At 46.3% G+C, this 17,899-nt stretch overlaps 1 protein-coding gene across 1 annotated transcript; it reads left to right on the top strand.

Annotated features, from left to right (window-relative positions):
- The first annotated feature begins 11,430 nt into the window (after positions 1–11,430).
- Positions 11,431–17,342, top strand: LOC100682481 (CBL-interacting protein kinase 24). Its single transcript, XM_044583376.1, has 14 exons — positions 11,431–11,843; positions 12,218–12,280; positions 12,412–12,483; positions 13,124–13,231; positions 13,327–13,401; positions 13,486–13,533; positions 14,086–14,211; positions 14,340–14,429; positions 14,734–14,856; positions 14,956–15,075; positions 15,858–15,974; positions 16,076–16,132; positions 16,219–16,293; positions 16,773–17,342. The coding sequence occupies exons 1-14, from the start codon at positions 11,673–11,675 to the stop codon at positions 16,866–16,868; spliced, it is 1,341 nt and encodes a 446-aa protein (XP_044439311.1). The 5' UTR covers positions 11,431–11,672; the 3' UTR covers positions 16,869–17,342.
- Positions 17,343–17,899: the final 557 nt, after the last annotated feature.

Below are 17,899 nucleotides of genomic sequence, written 5' to 3'. Positions count from 1 at the left end.
TCTCAATCCGGGCATTTGCTTGAAATATTAATTTCAACTCCTGAAACATCTCATATTGAAGTCCCGGTTCTAAGCCGTAAAGCATGGCACACTGAACTATCGAGTAGTCATCAGCTTTGCTCTGCCAGACGTTCATAACATCTGGCATTGCTCCTGTAGCGGGTTTGGCACCTAGCGGTGCTTCCAGGACGTAATTCTTCTGTGCAGCAATGAGGATAATCCTCAAGTTACGGACCCAGTCTATGTAGTTGCTACCATCATATTTCAACTTAGCTTTCTCTAGGAAAGCATTAAAATTCAACGGAACAACAGCACGGGCCATCTATCTACAACAACATAGACGTGCAAAATACTATCAGGTACTAAGTTCATGATGAATTAAAGTTCAATTAATCAAATTACTTAAGAACTCCCACTTAGATAGACATCCCTCTAATCATCTAAGTGATCACGTGATCCAAATCAACTAAACCATGTCCGATCATCACGTGAGATGGAGTAGTTTTCAATGGTGAACATCACTATGTTGATCATATCTACTATATGATTCACGCTCAACCTTTCGGTCTCAGTGTTCCGAGGCCATATCTGCATATGCTAGGCTCGTCAAGTTTAACCCGAGTATTCTGCGTGTGCAAAACTGGCTTGCACCCGTTGTATGTGAACGTAGAGCTTATCACACCCGATCATCACGTGGTGTCTCGGCACGACGAACTTTCGCAACGGTGCATACTCAGGGAGAACACTTGTACCTTGAAATTTAGTGAGAGATCATCTTATAATGCTACCGTCGAACTAAGCAAAATAAGATGCATAAAGGATAAACATCACATGCAATCAATATAAGTGATATGATATGGCCATCATCATCTTGTGCCTTTGATCTCCATCTCCAAAGCACCGTCATGATCACCATCGTCACCGGCGCGACACCTTGATCTCCATCGTAGCATCGTTGTCGTCTCGCCAACTATTGCTTCTACGACTATCGCTACCGCTTAGTGATAAAGTAAAGCAATTACATGGCGATTGCATTTCATACAATAAAGCGACAACCATATGGCTCCTGCCAGTTGCCGATAACTCCGTTACAAAACATGATCATCTCATACAATAAAATTTAGCATCATGTCTTGACCATATCACATCACAACATGCCCTGCAAAAACAAGTTAGACGTCCTCTACTTTGTTGTTGCAAGTTTTACGTGGCTGCTACGGGCTGAGCAAGAACCGTTCTTACCTACGCATCAAAACCACAACGATTTTCGTCAAGTATGTGCTGTTTTAACCTTCAACAAGGACCGGGCGTAGCCACACTCGATTCAACTAAAGTTGGAGAAACTGACACCCGCTAGCCACCTGTGTGCGAAGCACGTCGGTAGAACCAGTCTCGCGTAAGCGTACGCGTAATGTCGGTCTGGGCCGCTTCATCCAACAATACCGCCGAATCAAAGTATGACATGCTGGTAAGCAGTATGACTATTATCGCCCACAACTCACTTGTGTTCTACTCGTGCATATAACATCTACGCATAAACCTGGCTCGGATGCCACTGTTGGGTAACGTAGTAATTTCAAAAAAAAATCCTACGCACACGCAAGATCATGGTGATGCATAGCAACGAGAGGGGAGAGTGTTGCCTACGTACCCTCGTAGACCGTAAGCGGGAGCGTTATGACAACGCGGTTGATGTAGTCGTACGTCTTCACGATCGACCGATCCTAGTACCGAAAGTACGGCACCTCCGCGATTTGCACACGTTCGGCTCGGTGACGTCCCACAAAGTCACGATCCAGCAGAGTGTCGAGGGAGAGCTTCGTCAGCATGACGGCGTGATGACGGTGATGATGAAGCTACCGGCGCAGGGCTTTGCCTAAGCACTACGACGATATGACCGAGGTGGATTATGGTGGAGGGGCGCACCGCACACGGCTAAGAGATCAATGATCAACTTGTGTGTTCTAGGGTGCCCCCCTGCCCCCGTATATAAAGGAGCAAGGGGGGAGGCCGGCCGGCCCTTGGGGCGCGCCAGGAGAGGAGGAGTCCTCCGCCTAGTAGGAGTAGGACTCCCCTTTCCTAGTCCTACTAGGAGGGGGAAAGGAAGGAGGAGAGGGAGAAGGAAAGGGGGGCGCCGCCCCCCCTTCCCTAGTCCAATTCGGACCAGAGGGGGAGGGGGCGCGCGGCCTGCCCTGGCCGGCCCTCTCTCTCTCTCCACCAAGGCCCATGTGGCCCATTATTTCCCCGGGGGGGTTCCGGTAACCCTCCGGCACTCCGATTTTCTCCGAAATCACCCGGAACACTTCCGGTGTCCGAATATAGCCGTCGAATATATCAATCTTTATGTCTCGACTATTTCGAGACTCCTCGTCATGTCCGTGATCACATCCGGGACTCCGAACTATCTTAGGTACATCAAAACACATAAACTCATAATACCGATCGTCGCCGAACGTTAAGCGTGCGGACCCTACGGGTTCAAGAACTATGTAGACATGACCGAGACACGTCTCCGGTCAATAACCAATAGCGGAACATGGATGTTCATATTGGCTTCTACATATTCTACGAAGATCTTTATCGGTCAAACCGCATAACAACATACGTTGTTCCCTTTGTCATCGGTATGTTACTTGCCCGAGATTCGATCGTCGGTATCTCAATACCTAGTTCAATCTCGTTACCGGCAAGTCTCTTTACTCGTTCCGTAATGCATCATCCCGCAACTAACTCATTAGTTACATTGCTTGCAAGGCTTATAGTGATGTGCATTACCGAGAGGGCCCAGAGATACCTCTCCGACAATCGGAGTGACAAATCCTAATCTCGATCTATGCCAACTCAACAAGTACCATCGGAGACACCTGTAGAGCACCTTTATAATCACCCAGTTACGTTGTGACGTTTGGTAGCACACAAAGTGTTTCTCTGGTATTCGGGAGTTGCATAATCTCATAGTCATAGGAACATTTATAAGTCATGAAGAAAGCAATGGCAATATACTAAACGATCAAGTGCTAAGCTAACGGAATCGGTCAAGTCAATCACATCATTCTCTAATGATGTGGTCCCGTTAATCAAATGACAACTCATGTCTATGGATAGGAAACTTAACCATCTTTGATTCAACGAGCTAGTCAAGTAGAGGCATACTAGTGACACTCTGTTTGTCTATGTATTCACACATGTACTAAGTTTCCGGTCAATACAATTCTAGCATGAATAATAAACATTTATCATGATATAAGCAAATATAAATAACAACTTTATTATTGCCTCTAGGGCATATTTCCTTCAGTAACCGCCCCAAGGAGAAGGTAGGAACGGATGCCAGAGCTCCGTCGACTATGTTCAGACGGACGAACTCGAGAAGGATTGGATCCCGAAAGACAAACTCGAAGAAGGAGCGCCGCCATCCGCCCGACCGCTACACCTGCGAGGACTAAAAAAAACCTAAGCTAACCTACCGACCGGAGCGAAGGCACCAAGATTCCACTGGTGAGTTATTTAGTGAAATATTACAGGTGAATTGTTTGTCGTAACTGAACTACTTGTTGTACATTCTCGTATGAAAGAAAACATAAACTTAAAGAAACAACTATTTGAAATCTGCTTTGCCAACAAAGTTGGATATGGATTCTGTTTTATTTAATACAGTACAGACGCAAGCGCTCATACATACGCGCATACACTCACCCCTATGAGCACCTTCGAGAGACGGGAACGTCTCCTCCCACTGAAAGCGCACCGCCCGAAATCCTGAAATAAATCCAGGAATAATACGAGCACCAGGACTTAAACTCTGGTGGGTTGTGGATACCACTATCCCTCTAACCATCTAATCACAGGTTGGTTCGCATATGGATTCTGGTCATTTTTAGTGCAATTGTCTGAAGCACCCCAGATGTATTTCAATAGCAAATCTGATTCTATAAATCAAGTTTACCAGTGAAGCGATCCACGATGATTCGAAAGTAACCAAAGCTAAAACGAACAGGGCCTAGGAGGCAATACCATTTCTTTCTTTCTAGAAAGAAAGCAACGTACTCTCTGAGCTCACACAATCTGTCTAAAATCTAAATTAAGCTAAGGTAACCCAACCCAATTAATTTATAAGTACCATCGTTACCAGCGTGACGTTTCCTTCCACGTGTATGGATAGGATAGCTCGCAGCAAGAAGACCGGCACTGTGTGTGCACTGAGGTCCTGGCTGACCCGATCTAATGGTTGGCACGCCTCGTCGACAAAACCACACGCGACAATGCGAGAATATGGTAGTGCTCAGACTGTACAAATGTAGCGTCGTCACACGTTTGATCCGGACGTGATCGTGGGCCAGGATCGAAAGCGTCGTGAGCGAGCTGGGTTCGCACGCAGGGCCACGGCGGACAAAAAATAGTGCTACTATGGCTTGATTCCAACTGCAGTGGACACGCACGATTACCACACTTGCTTATACTAAACCAATCTGTGGATAGATTGCTTTCCAGAAGAGTAGAGCTATTAGAGTATTCTCCCGCCGTCGGCTTCCTTGTGCGCTGCTCGTGTTATTATTCTATAAGGCCTGTGAACATGATGATGCTTACAGCTAATTAACCTCACTTTCTTTAGATGGACAGCTACGCAACTTTTTAAAATATGACGAGCGCGGGCGATGCAAGCGATTGCTGCGTTAGTAAGAAGAACATTCTAGCCCATGAACTTGTCAAATGAAATAGACTAGCGCTTAAACTTGTCATTCGGGGTCAAAGTCATCAAAATCGCCCTTGCCCGGTCCGAATCACATGTTTCTTTTACCTATTGATTGACTGGGCCCACATGCCAGAAAACATTTGGAAACTAAGAACATGATTAACGATGTTTTGATTAATCTTGTTGTTGTTCTTGCTGGTAGATGTGTCGGCCCAATACTTCGTACAAACTTTTTTCAGGTCCAATTCATGCATCTGGTTAATATTGCTAGTATTCTTGGCATGATTCTCGATTAAATAAATTCAAAAATTGCTCATTATTACATCGGGTTAAAGGGCTATTTCGGTCATCTCCATACTCCACCACTCTTAGATTTAGAATCACTAGCTAGAACCTTTTTTTTACCTACTCATTTGTCCAAATGTTGACCAAAATTTCTTCACGTTAATTCTTTGTCCCATTGAATAACTACTCATTCAAACTTTCTATGTTTTAAACATTTTTTTGTGTTGAATTTTCATTTGTGTAGATTTCATGCTTTTTCGAGGCCATGCAAAAGAGCCGCATGTATGTACATGCATTAAGAAAGAAGAATCTTACGAAACCAAAAGATGGCATGACCCATAAGAAACAAACGCATTCTAAACAATACTAAACGATCTAAACATCCCGATCACAAAGACATAGAGTACTAACAACAACTCAAGATCTGAGAACACTACCCATCCACACTATCTGCAATTGAAGGAGTAACAAGCTAAGACCCAACGCACCCAACGAATAGCCCACAAAGTCATGAGAGCATTGTCCATAGTTTGAAGTTGCAATGACACCTCACCCTTACCATGACACGACAAAACAATACCGACACCATGAGGGACATCAACCACCAACACGACCATTCGGAAGCATCCCTACTTGCACAAGATTATGTTTGTTATAGAGGAGCAAGGGAGCATGGTAAGAAATACTGCCATCCGGGAGAGGGAGAGGCACCATCATGCAATGTCAGGCCAACAACCATTCCTACCCCCGAAAGGAGGGTAGGGAATGTGAGATCTAGAGGGGGGGGGTCAACCACCTACAACATGGAGGCGATGATATAAGCCATAACGAGAGATGAAAACTCATTGCCCATGTACCACATGGGGAACCCGTTGACTCCAAAGACAAAGGCAAATGACCAACTCGCTTAAAGGACCCAACAACCATACTCAACCGCCTGAAGGATGAGAAGCAACAAGGGTCCCATGCGTGACATCCGGCTGTGAAACATATGGACCCATGCACCCCTTATCCACCCCGAAGATGCTAGGTCAGGAAAGCAGGGTCGCCACTGCCGCCATCGGCTTTTGTTTGCCACAGATCTTACTGTTTGCCCTCAACCAGCCACCACAACCCGCCATGGCCCTCAAGCTGGCCAAACCAGTCCGGCTACCTGTTGGAAATATGCCCTAGAGGCAATAATAAAATGGTTATTATTATATTTCCTTGTTCATGATAATTGTCTATTGTCCATGCTATAATTGTGTTATCCGGAAATCGTAATGCATGTGTGAATACATAGACCACAACATGTCCCTAGTGAGCCTCTAGTTGACTAGCTCGTTGATCAATAGATGGTTACGGTTTCCTGACCATGGACATTGGATGTCGTTGATAACGTGACACATCATTAGGAGAATGATGTGATGGACAAGACCCAATCCTAAGCATAGCACAAGATCGTGTAGTTCGTCTGCTAAAGCTTTTCTAATGTCAAGTATCTTTTCCTTAGACCATGAGATTGTGCAACTCCCGGATACTGTAGGAATGCTTTGGGTGTGCCAAACGTCACAACGTAACTGGGTGGCTATAAAGGTGCACTACGGGTATCTCCGAAAGTGTCTGTTGGGTTGGCACGAATCGAGACTGGGATTTGTCACTCCGTGTGATGGAGAGGTATCTCTGGGCCCACTCGGTAGGACATCATCATAATGAGCTCAATGTGACCAAGGAGTTGATCACGGGATGATGTGTTACGAACGAGTAAAGAGAGTTGCCGGTAACGAGATTGAACAAGGTATAGGGATACCGACGATCGAATCTCGGGCAAGTATCATACCGGTAGACAAAGGGAATTGAGTACATGATTGATTGAATCCCCGACATCGTGGTTCATTCGATGAGATCATCGTGGAACATGTGGGAGCCAACATGGGTATCCAGATCCCGCTGTTGGTTATTGGCCGCAGAGATGTCTCGGTCATGTCTACATGGTTCCCGAACCCGTAGAGTATACACACTTAAGGTTCGGTGACGCTAGAGTTGTTATGGGAATTAGTATGCGGTTACCGAATGTTGTTCGGAGTCCCGGATGAGATCCCGGACGTCACGAGGAGTTCCGGAATGATCCGGAGGTGAAGATTTATATATGGGAAGTCATCATACGGTCACCGGAAGTATTCGAGGGTTTGCCGGTATTGTACCGGGACCACCGAAGGGGTTCTGGGGGTCCACCGGGAGGGTCCACTTGCCCCGGAGGGCCCTATGGGCTGTATGTGGAAGGGAACCAGCCCCTAAGTGGGCTGGGCGCCATCCCCCCTAGGGCCCTGCGCCTAGGGTTGGGGGGAACCCTAAAGGGGGCGCCCCCTTGGCTTGGGGGGCAAGCCCCCTCCCCTTGGCCGCCGCCCCCCTCTAGATCTCATCTAGAGGGGCCGGCCCCCTTCCCCCTTTGCCCTATAAATAGAGGGGAGGAGGGAGGGCAGCAGCACCTCATCCAAGGCGCAGCCCTCCCCCTCTCCAACACCCCCTCCTCCTCCGTTGAGCTTGGCGAAGCCCTACCGGAGAACTGCAAGCTCCACCACCATGCCGTCGTGCTGCCGGAGCTCTTCCCCAACTTCTCCTTCCCCCTTGTTGGATCAAGAAGGAGGAGACGTCCCCGTGCTATACGTGTGTTGAACGCAGAGGCGCCGTTGTTCGACGCTTAGATCGGAATCAACCGCGATCTGAATCGCTGCGAGTACGACTCCTTCATCCGTGTTCCTGTAACGCTTCCGCATCGCGATCTTCAAGGGTATGAAGATGCACTCCCCTCTCTCTCGTTGCTAGTCTCTCCATAGATTGATCTTGGTGATGCGTAGAATTTTTTTATTTCTGCAACGATCCCCAACACTACCACCATCTAACTTGTGCTTCGCCTCGACGACAACAAGAGGGGAATGAGGAGGAAATGAGGAAAGACAATGAAATCTAGGGTTTTCGGTTGTCATTGGGTCACCTAGAGAACAACGCGGAGGCCAAGGTGAGGTGAAGGTTCTTCTTCACCATGTATCTTATTCATAAACATAAATAGAATCGCAAATATCAACTTTTGTGCTTTTCATCCTAGCCTTACGCAATCGTTAAAGGCGAAAAAGTAGGTAAATGTACAACTCTCCACGCCGTTAAATTCCGAGACATAGAGGGAAGGTGAACTAAATTGTAGTACTTCCCGTCCTAAATTACTTGCCGCGCAAATGGATAGAAATGGATATATTTAAAACTAAAAATGCGTCTATACATATTCATTTCTATGACAAGTAATTCCATACGGAGGGAGCATTTTTCTTGACGTTTAAAGAAAAAGTGTATTTTTCTTGAACTATGAGAAGTACTACTAAATAAATGGCCGCTGCTACGCGTAATCCGGCTGATGCAACCCAAAGGTAAACCGCCTTGTCTACCGTTAGATAAGATAGACACAGCCGTCTGCTCGTCTCCAACTCCACCACACGCCGCAACGCAGTCTTAGCGCCTGCATCTATCGCTTCGCAAAACTCCTCGTAACATCACTCTAGACGCGGCAGCCCGGAAGCCCCGGCAGCTCCGACGAGCAGTAGCCGACGGCCGGCTCGCAACACCTGCACCATCGAATGGTATCTCTCCGCTTTTGCTACAAACTTATCATCTCTGGAGCTAGCTTTAACTTGCACGGGCTGGAAGGCTTGAAGAGTGTGTTGTTCTTCATGGTAGCACCAGCGTGCACTTCCTGCGGCGGTGCCTCATAGCAAAAACCTCACAATACGGCGACGTCCATTCGAGCACGGCAACGACCATCACAAACATCTGACCTACAGCTCCGAACGTCCATTGTCATGACGACGACCATTACAAGTGGAAAGCCGCACCTCCGAACTATCGTTACAGAAGAACGACCATCACAACAGCAGCCCGCGGCTCCGATGCTCATTGCAGCGCGGTGACGACCATCACAGCACCGGCGCAAAGCTTCGGACGCTCTTTGTAGCCGTGCGTGACCATCACAGCGTGGCGACGATCATCACAACACCAACGGGAAGCTTCGGACTGCCATTGCAGTGTCGCGACGATGATCACAACCATGGCCCGCAGTCATAACACCGACGTGTGGCTCCGGGCGCCCATTGCAGCACGATGGTGACCACAACAACGCCGGCCCGTGGCTTCGGACGCCCATTGCAGCATGTCGGTGACCATCACAACACCGGCCCGTGGTTCAGGTTGCCCATTACACCAGGACGGCGGTCATTACAACACTGACCCACGGCTCCGAAAGCCCATTGAAGCACGATGGCAACCATCACAACACCGGCCCGCGGCTCCGGGCGCCCATTGAAGCATGAGGGCAACCATCACAACACCGGCCGCGGCTCCGGACGCCCATTGCAACACGGTAGCGACCACAAAATACCGGCCCACGGCTCCGAACCCCCATTGCAGCACAGTGGACACCACCGGCACGCGGCTCTGGACACCATTTGCAGCATGATGGCAACCTTCATAACACCGGCCCGCGGCTCCGAGTGCCCATTGCAGCATAGAGGGCAACACCGGCCTGCGGCGCCGAAGGCCCATTGCAGCACGGTAGCGACCATCACAACACCGGCCCGCGACTTCAAAACCCCATTGCAGCACTGTGGCCACTACCGACACGCGGCTCCGGACGCCCATTGCAGCATGATGGCGACCTTCACAACACCGGCCTGCGCTCCGAACGCCCATTGTAGCACAGAGGACAACACCGCCTGCGGCACCGAAGGCCCATTGCAGCACGGTAGCGACCATCACAACACCGGCCCGCGGCTCCGAACCCCCATTGCAGCACAGTGGACACCACCGGCACGCGGCTCCGGACGCCCACAACAACATGATGGCGACCTTTGCAACGCCGGCCTGCGGCTCCGAACGCCCATTGGAGCACAAAGGACAACACCAGCATGCAGCAATGAAGGCCCATTGCAGCACGGTAGCGACCATCACAACACAGGCCCGCGGCTCCGAACCCCCATTGCAGCACAGTGGACACCACCGACACGCGGCTCTGGACGCCCGCAACGGCATGATGGCGACCTTCCCAACACCGGCCTGCGGCTCCGAACACGCATTGCAGCACAGAGGACAACACCGGCCTGCGGCACCGAAGGCCCATTGCAGAACGATAGCGACCATCACAACACTGGCCCGCGGCTCCGAACCCCCATTGCAGCACAGTGGACACCACCGGCACGCGGCTTCGGATGCCCACTGTAGCATGATGGCGACCTTCACAACACCGGGCCGCGGCTCCAAACGCCCATTGCAGCACATAGGACAACACCGGCCTATGGCGCCGAAGGCCCATTGCAGCATGGTGGCGACCATCAGAACACCGGCCCGCGGCTCCGAACGCCTATTGCAGCACAGTGGACAACACCGGCCTGCGGCGCCGAAGGCCCATGCAGCACGGTGGTGACCATCACAAGACCGGCGCACGACTCCGGACGCCCATTGCAGCACGACATCGACCCTCACAACACCAACCCATGGCTCCAAACGCCCTTTGCAGCACGATGGCGACCCTCGCAACACCAACACACGGCTCCAAATGCCCATTGCAGCACGACGGCGACGCATGGTGGACAACACCGACCCGCACCTCCGGACGCCCATTGAAGCGCGGGGTCACCATCACAACACCGGCCTGCGGTTCCAGACGCCCATTGCAACACAGTGGACAACACCGGCCCGCGACGCCAAAGGCCCATTGCAGCACAGTAGCGACCATCACAAGACCGGCCCACGGCTCCGAACGCAGATTGTCGCATGGCGGCGACCATCACAACACTGACCCATGGTTCCGGACGCCCATTGCAGCATGGCGGCGACACATGGTGGACAACACCGGCCTGCGGCACCGAAGGCCCATTGCAGCACAGCGGCGATGCATGGTGGACGAACACCGGCCTGCGGCATCGAAGGCCCATTGCAGCACGGCGGTGACCATCACAACACCGATGTGCAGATCTAGATGCACATTGCAACATTTATAAAAATATAAATTGGCAACTTCACGTTATTACAAAGCTCGATGCCTTGGAGAACCCTGTTCTAGACATGGACATCTAGCACAGCAAAGATAGGAATACTGTAGGGGCAGCAGGCCGTCGACCGTGTGCATATGGAGTTGTAGGTGCCTAGCCGAGCTTCCTGCTCAGCAACGACAAGGCTGGCAACGGCGGTTCTGCAGCCGCACTATATACTCCTGATGTAAAAGCAGCAGCAACTGAAGAAGAGTGCGTGATGGATTAATCCTATATCGGAAAAAAAAGGCAGTGCGGAAGTCCAGGGACCATGGCCGACGCAGGGGACACGTGGTTGGCTAGCAAGGCGGTTGACGCTGCGCGTATCTTCAGCCGGTTGATTTGAAACGATTTCCAAATAAATTGCTTTAAAAAGGAGTTTCCCTGACAGGTAAAAAGCTGAACCACGGACGGCGGCACTCCGTCGTTTTATCCATCCCCGCGCTCGCGTCCTCCCATAACCATCGCATCGCGGTTGCGGCGCGCGCGCACCACCGGACCCGAATCACACTCACTCCCTCGCACGCACGGCCAGCTCAGCGTAGCGGACCGCGCACGCTCTCCAAACCCGGCCGACGGCGGAGGGGGGCCGAGTCCGGCAGCGTGGCGCGAGGCCGGGAGCTTTGAGGGGCTCCAAGCAAATGGCGGGCGCGGCGAGGAAGAAGCTTGTTGGGCGGTACGAGGTGGGGCGGACCATCGGGCAGGGGTCGTTCGCCAAGGTGAAGTTCGCGGTCGACGCCGACACGGGCGCCCCCGTCGCCATGAAGGTGCTCGACAAGGCCACCATCCTCAACAACCGGATGCTGCAACAGGTATCCAAATCAGACTCCTCCTGCTCCCCCTTCCCCCTCCCCGTCTCAGCTTTGATCCAAGGAAGCAATTTAGTAGCCTCGCTGTTGTTCGTCGGTAGCCTTCAGTATCAATTTGAATGATTCGTTGTATATTCCGTGCGCTTTTGGGCGAGGAAAAAAGGTCGGGAGTTCCGGTGCGGGTGGAATATGCCCGCAGAAGCAGAACAGCACGTATCACAGAGTAGTACGAACAAGTTGTGCGCAGTAGCTGTCATCAGATTAATAAATAGGAGTAGCTAACAAGGACCACTTCAAATTTCTCTCCGAAGAAACAGTCTTCAGGAAAGTTTACATCTTCATTTCAATGTGAGCTTACGTCTCATGCTTCTTTACAGATCAAAAAGGAGATATCAATAATGAAGATTGTAAGACACCCCAACATCATCAGGCTAAACGAGGTATTACAAATGTCTGCTTTCTAGTATTTCCTATGTACAAATTTACCTTACTAAAATTATTCTGTTACTTATTTTATCTTTCCGTCTTACCAGTTTAGTTTTTCATTACTAGCATTTTGACCATTTTGTAGGTTCTAGCTGGACAGACAAAGATATACATAATCATGGAGCTTATCACCGGAGGCGAGCTGTTCGATAAAATAGTACGAAACCTGTGGTCTACATGTTGAGTACCTTTTTTTTGCGAGAAAACTTCCTATCTATTCATCTTCAACCATGGAAGTACAATGAACACCAGAAATAATAAAAATTACATCATACTTAATTATTCATAGTGTACTTTTAACAGATTTATATGGTGATCATATTTTGTGATTACTAGTTGACCAACTTCAGCTTTATTGCAAACCATGTACACACAATTCATTTAGGTTTATGTTCTTAGTGTTATGAAGATCTGCGGCCCTGCTTGAACCGAGGCAAAACATATGTTGATCCTGATGCTGCCACATATATCAGAAACTTGCTGCTTAGTAAGAGTTAACTTAAATGCTGGATAAAGCCCTTATATGCTCCCAATAGCCAATAGAAGGAAACTTTCCTGCATATGTATTTGTGTATGTGGAAGATGCTTGTACAATACAGAAGTGAAAATGCAGAGGTTCTATGCAATTTATTGGAGAGTTGAGATAAATTCATTGCCAAACAGTAATGTTATAGGATCAATATAATATAAATGTTTCAGGATCTCTGCAGTTTATGTGCTGGGTGTAGACGTATTTCTTGATTACTATTGTGTCTTTTATCCAAATATTGACCTTTGTCAATATCAAATATCTGTAGGCCCGCCAAGGGAAGCTTCGTGAAAATGAGGCTAGGAAGTACTTCCAGCAGCTTATTGATGCCATTAACTATTGCCATAGTAAAGGTGTCTATCATAGAGATCTGAAGGTCTGTTCTGGATAAGAGGTGCATGTGTCACTTGTTGTTCTGTTATTGACTAATTGCATTTTCTGATGCTTGACAATTTGAATCTGGTTCTGTAGCCTGAAAACCTGCTTCTTGATTCACGTGGGAACTTAAAAGTTTCTGATTTTGGACTTAGCTCGCTGTCGCAAAACGTGAGTTTAGGGATCTCTTTTCTAACAATCCATACTTATACTTCAGTGTGCTGATTGAGAGTTACTATTTTTGGAGGGTCCCAGGGCTTTCTTCACACGACATGTGGCACACCGAATTATGTTGCTCCTGAGGTATGCAATGTTCTTTTTCTTTCAAAAACTAAACAGCCTATACACGAATTGACTTTTGAATTCCGTTTTCCTTCTAAATCAATCAAAGCCAGCAGCAGCAGCTGGATCTTTCAAAAAAGAAACTTTTGAATTCCGTTCTACTGAATGTCCTCCCTTTTCCTGTAAATTTTGTACAGGCATATGATCCATGTCCTTCTTTTTTATGTTTTAATATAAATCATTTAAGATTACTAGATGCCTATCAGACTGTAAGAAACATCATCTGTCATTTTTGTATCTATCATTTGCACTTCTGCCTATCTTGCAGTCAGTTTGTCTGGTAGTTCTTTTTTGTGATCAAATCCTCACTTTCAGCTGTATTTCAGCAGTTAACTTATGGCCATTATGCATCGTGTTTACCATGTTCATACTATAACTAATTATTGTATAATTATCTAAACTCTAAAGTAGTCTATGGAGATGTCAGTGTCGGTATCTTGGACCATTTGTGCATATGGAATTAGAGCTTTAAGTACATATATGTTCTGGACTTAAACTTGGATCACTGTTTAGGTGCTTAGCGACGGTGGCTATGATGGATCTGCAGCAGATGTTTGGTCATGTGGTGTTATCCTTTATGTTTTAATGGCTGGGTACCTTCCCTTTGAAGAAAATGATCTCCCAACCTTGTATGACAAGGTACTGGCTTCTTTACCAGTGTGATGGTCCTCATGGATCTCATTCTCCCCAAGTTGTTGACATTTAATAGATACACGATGATTTTGCTCATATTTCCGAGCTAACATGTTTGTTTGTCAAATTTGAAGATAACTGCAGCTCACTTTTCATGCCCAGATTGGTTCTCTCAAGGAGCCAAATCATTGATCCAGAGAATACTTGATCCAACTCCAAAAACTGTAAGTACAGGCATGAGTTTGTGTCATTGCATCATTTAGCAACATTTAGCAGTTACGACAAAGTTATCGTTTGAGTTGAAGCTGCCAGAGTTGTGGTCATCAATTAGTTATGTTAGTCTCACTATCTCCATTTTTCATATCAGTGTTATCATATGTTAAGTAAATCTCATATACATAGCAATGTGAGAAACTTGTTAACTAGAACCTAACCTATAAATCTAGTTCAGACAGCATGGAGTATTTCATCTATCTAGATTTGTAAATTGCTGCCTATGGTTTCTTAGGCTTTCACACTATTTTGCAGCGTATGACTATTAAAGAAATGAAGTCAGACACATGGTTTAGCAAGAATTATGTAGGTGTTAGACATGGTGAGGATGAAAACGTCAGTCTGGATGATGTACAGGCTGCTTTTGATAATATCGAGGTTTGTGCGTAAAGTATTGTTTTGGTGCATAGTGATGTGTCGTATATTTATTTTTCTCGTTCAGAGTCCTTCGTTAAATTTTAATATTTCTTGCTTCAGGACAAGTATGTATCTGAGCAAGTGACTCGTAATGATGGTGGTCCTCTTATGATGAATGCCTTTGAGATGATTACCCTATCTCAAGGTTTAAATCTTTCATCATTATTTGATAGACAACAGGTAATTTCGTTAGTTTCTTTAGTCAGCATGGTTGAATGTTTACTTGCAATATGATTAGCACAATAAAGTTCAATCCTTCGCTGGGTAAAGATTATATAGAGATTCGATCTGTTCAGCTTTTTTCCACTAATGTTTGTAGCAGCACTTTCCCATGCCATTTGGTCTCAGGTGGTATCTTATAATGGTCCCCCAACTTTTATGATGTTAGGCTCGAGAGTTGAAACAGAAAGAGCATTGTCAGTATTCAGTACTACTGTTTTATACTTACTTTAAGGAAGAAGGCTTAACCCGGCCTGTGTTTTCCATTGGCCTTGGTATTATCAGTTGTTTGAGAACTGCATGGTCTATGTAGATTTAAGCACTTGTTGGTCCCACATTTCATACTAATTTCCGTAGTCTTTATGTCGCGTCTGTTTACTGTCAAAGTATTTGAACACTTCAACCATATATTCAGAACGAACTCTACTGGCAGTTGTTCACATAGCAGAAATAAACTACACCTTTTTTTTAGTGATTTATGTTCTCACATTTTGTTCCACATGCCTTAATTTGTCTTTGTTTTATATTTATCTGGACAAATCATTTTTGTGCTTCTCAGTTTTGTTTGGATTTCTCTATTATCTTCCTTTAGTGTTTGCTATGTGCAATTATGCATAACTGCAATGCTCATGGATAAGTGGCATATTATTTTGTATCATCTCTTTTTCCATCTTTTGTGGCATAAACTATTCATCAACTCATGTAGCTGTAGAAGCCGCAATGATGGATTTTTCTGTTTACAGGAGTATGTGAAACGCCAAACTCGCTTCGTCTCAAGGAAACCAGCGAAGACTATAGCAGCTACAATTGAAGTTGTCGCTGATTCCATGGGTCTCAAGGTGCATTCCCAGAATTACAAGGTAATTGTGGGAAAACTGCTTCAATGAACAACTCTAGGAAAATTATTTATCTTTTGTTAATCTTGATAATGTATTGACACATATTGTTAACTGGACTGTAGTTACGTCTTGAAGGAGTATCATCAAACAAAATGAGCCCATTCGCTGTTGTTCTAGAGGTGATTTATCAAGCGCTTCAGCTTGTAATTTGTTCACAGACAACGTTTCACATATATTCTCATGATTTTGAGTGCATTATTTTCAGATATTTGAAGTCGCTCCCGCTCTATTTATGGTGGATGTTCGAAAGGTTGCTGGTGACTCTCTGGAATACCACAGGGTCTGTTCTTTTCACATCACATCATGCATCCTATTGAAATTTTTGGGGGACTATTGTGGTTGGAACATAAGACTTTGTTCTAACTTTATGCTGTACTCATGGCAGTTCTTGTGCTAACTTTATAGCTGTCATAGTTAGGAAAAATGTCTTTAGTTGTAAAATACACTAAACTTGATGTTTTTACTCACCAAACATAAATTTGCCACGACAAACATAAGCCGCTTGTAAATTCCATGCTACGAGAAGTTGGCTGCTCATCAGTAATTGATCTTTAAGCACATTATGCATGTGTGCTTAAAGAAAAAGAAAAGTGCTAGGCTTTAAGTTTGTCCAAAACCAAAACCATCGCTATGAGTTAGAGCTTCTTGATATCGTAGAGAAGTTCGGAAAAACTGAAAATTTGATATATTAGCTATTTTTCCACTCTGCCATCTTATCTGTCCTCAGAGTGTGCTAACTTTATGCTGTACTCATGGCAGTTCTACAAGAACTTATGCAGCAAACTTGAGAGCATAATCTGGAGACCAATAGAGGTTTCTGCAAAATCTGCGCTGCTGAGGACAACTACTTGCTAGCCTGGCACTACCGCGGATACACCTTCGCAAATAAGATTTCCAGTTGCCAAGTTGGAGCCTTGCTGCTGCATCCGGCATCTCTTGTGAACCGCTTGCTGATCCACACGCCCTTCATCTATCCCAGTTGCTTCTGCGGTGACTGTAACTGTGTGTTACCATAGCTGAGTGACTTGAGTCAACCCTAGTAGATCAAATAATGCAGTCTGCTGCGTTGCAGGTTTGACAGTATTGTAGATAGTTTGTGTCGAGCTAAATAGCGAGTACAGTCCGGATGAAGCAGGTACATAGACTTCACGCTAGATCATGTGTATAGATAAGCTGGCTGTAAGTGTTCATGGCAAACCCTGTAAATGCTTGTAAGGCTGCAGCATGATCCGAGTTTTCTGAAGGCTTGATGATTCTGCCGCCAAAAAACCCGGGAAAGGGAGGATGGTCTGTGACTGTGAACAAGAAGAATCTATCTGATGCTGGAAACTGCATGCTGTTTAGCCGGGTTCAGTTCATTCTTTTTCAAGGGTTAGGCGAAAAAGAAACATCTATGGCTGTAGAGGCATGTCTCAGTCATGGCTGTAGAAAGACCAGGACCTCGATTTGATTTGATTTGATAGCAGCCTAACTAGCCGGTGTTTTCCATGCCACTTATAAATGTTGGAGTATAATGTTCGGCCCTCTTCTATAGTTTAGACTTTTGGAGCAACTGGCTGGTGCATGAATTTAATAACAAATGCACATGTTTATATCTTGTTTCACGTCTAAGTTTTTTTTTAATAACTAGAACAATGCTCGTGCGTTGCAACAGGGTATAAATATTCTAGTACGTTAGATTATGATTCACCTGTCAATAATAATGCGATTGTGTAAATAAATGTTTATCAAATTCTGACTGTGGATTACCTTATGTTTTGATTAGAAGTTTGGTAAGTAAATTAAAATGAAATTGGTTCAAAAAGTAAATAAATTAAGATGATTAATTATCATATACGTGGAAGGTTGGACGAAGTGATGTGGGAAGAAAGGTGAAATGTGAACCT

This window comes from Triticum aestivum, chromosome 7D (genome assembly GCF_018294505.1).
Source record: "Triticum aestivum cultivar Chinese Spring chromosome 7D, IWGSC CS RefSeq v2.1, whole genome shotgun sequence".
Taxonomy (NCBI): Eukaryota; Viridiplantae; Streptophyta; class Magnoliopsida; order Poales; family Poaceae; genus Triticum; species Triticum aestivum.
This window is presented reverse-complemented; position numbering and strand designations above follow the sequence as displayed.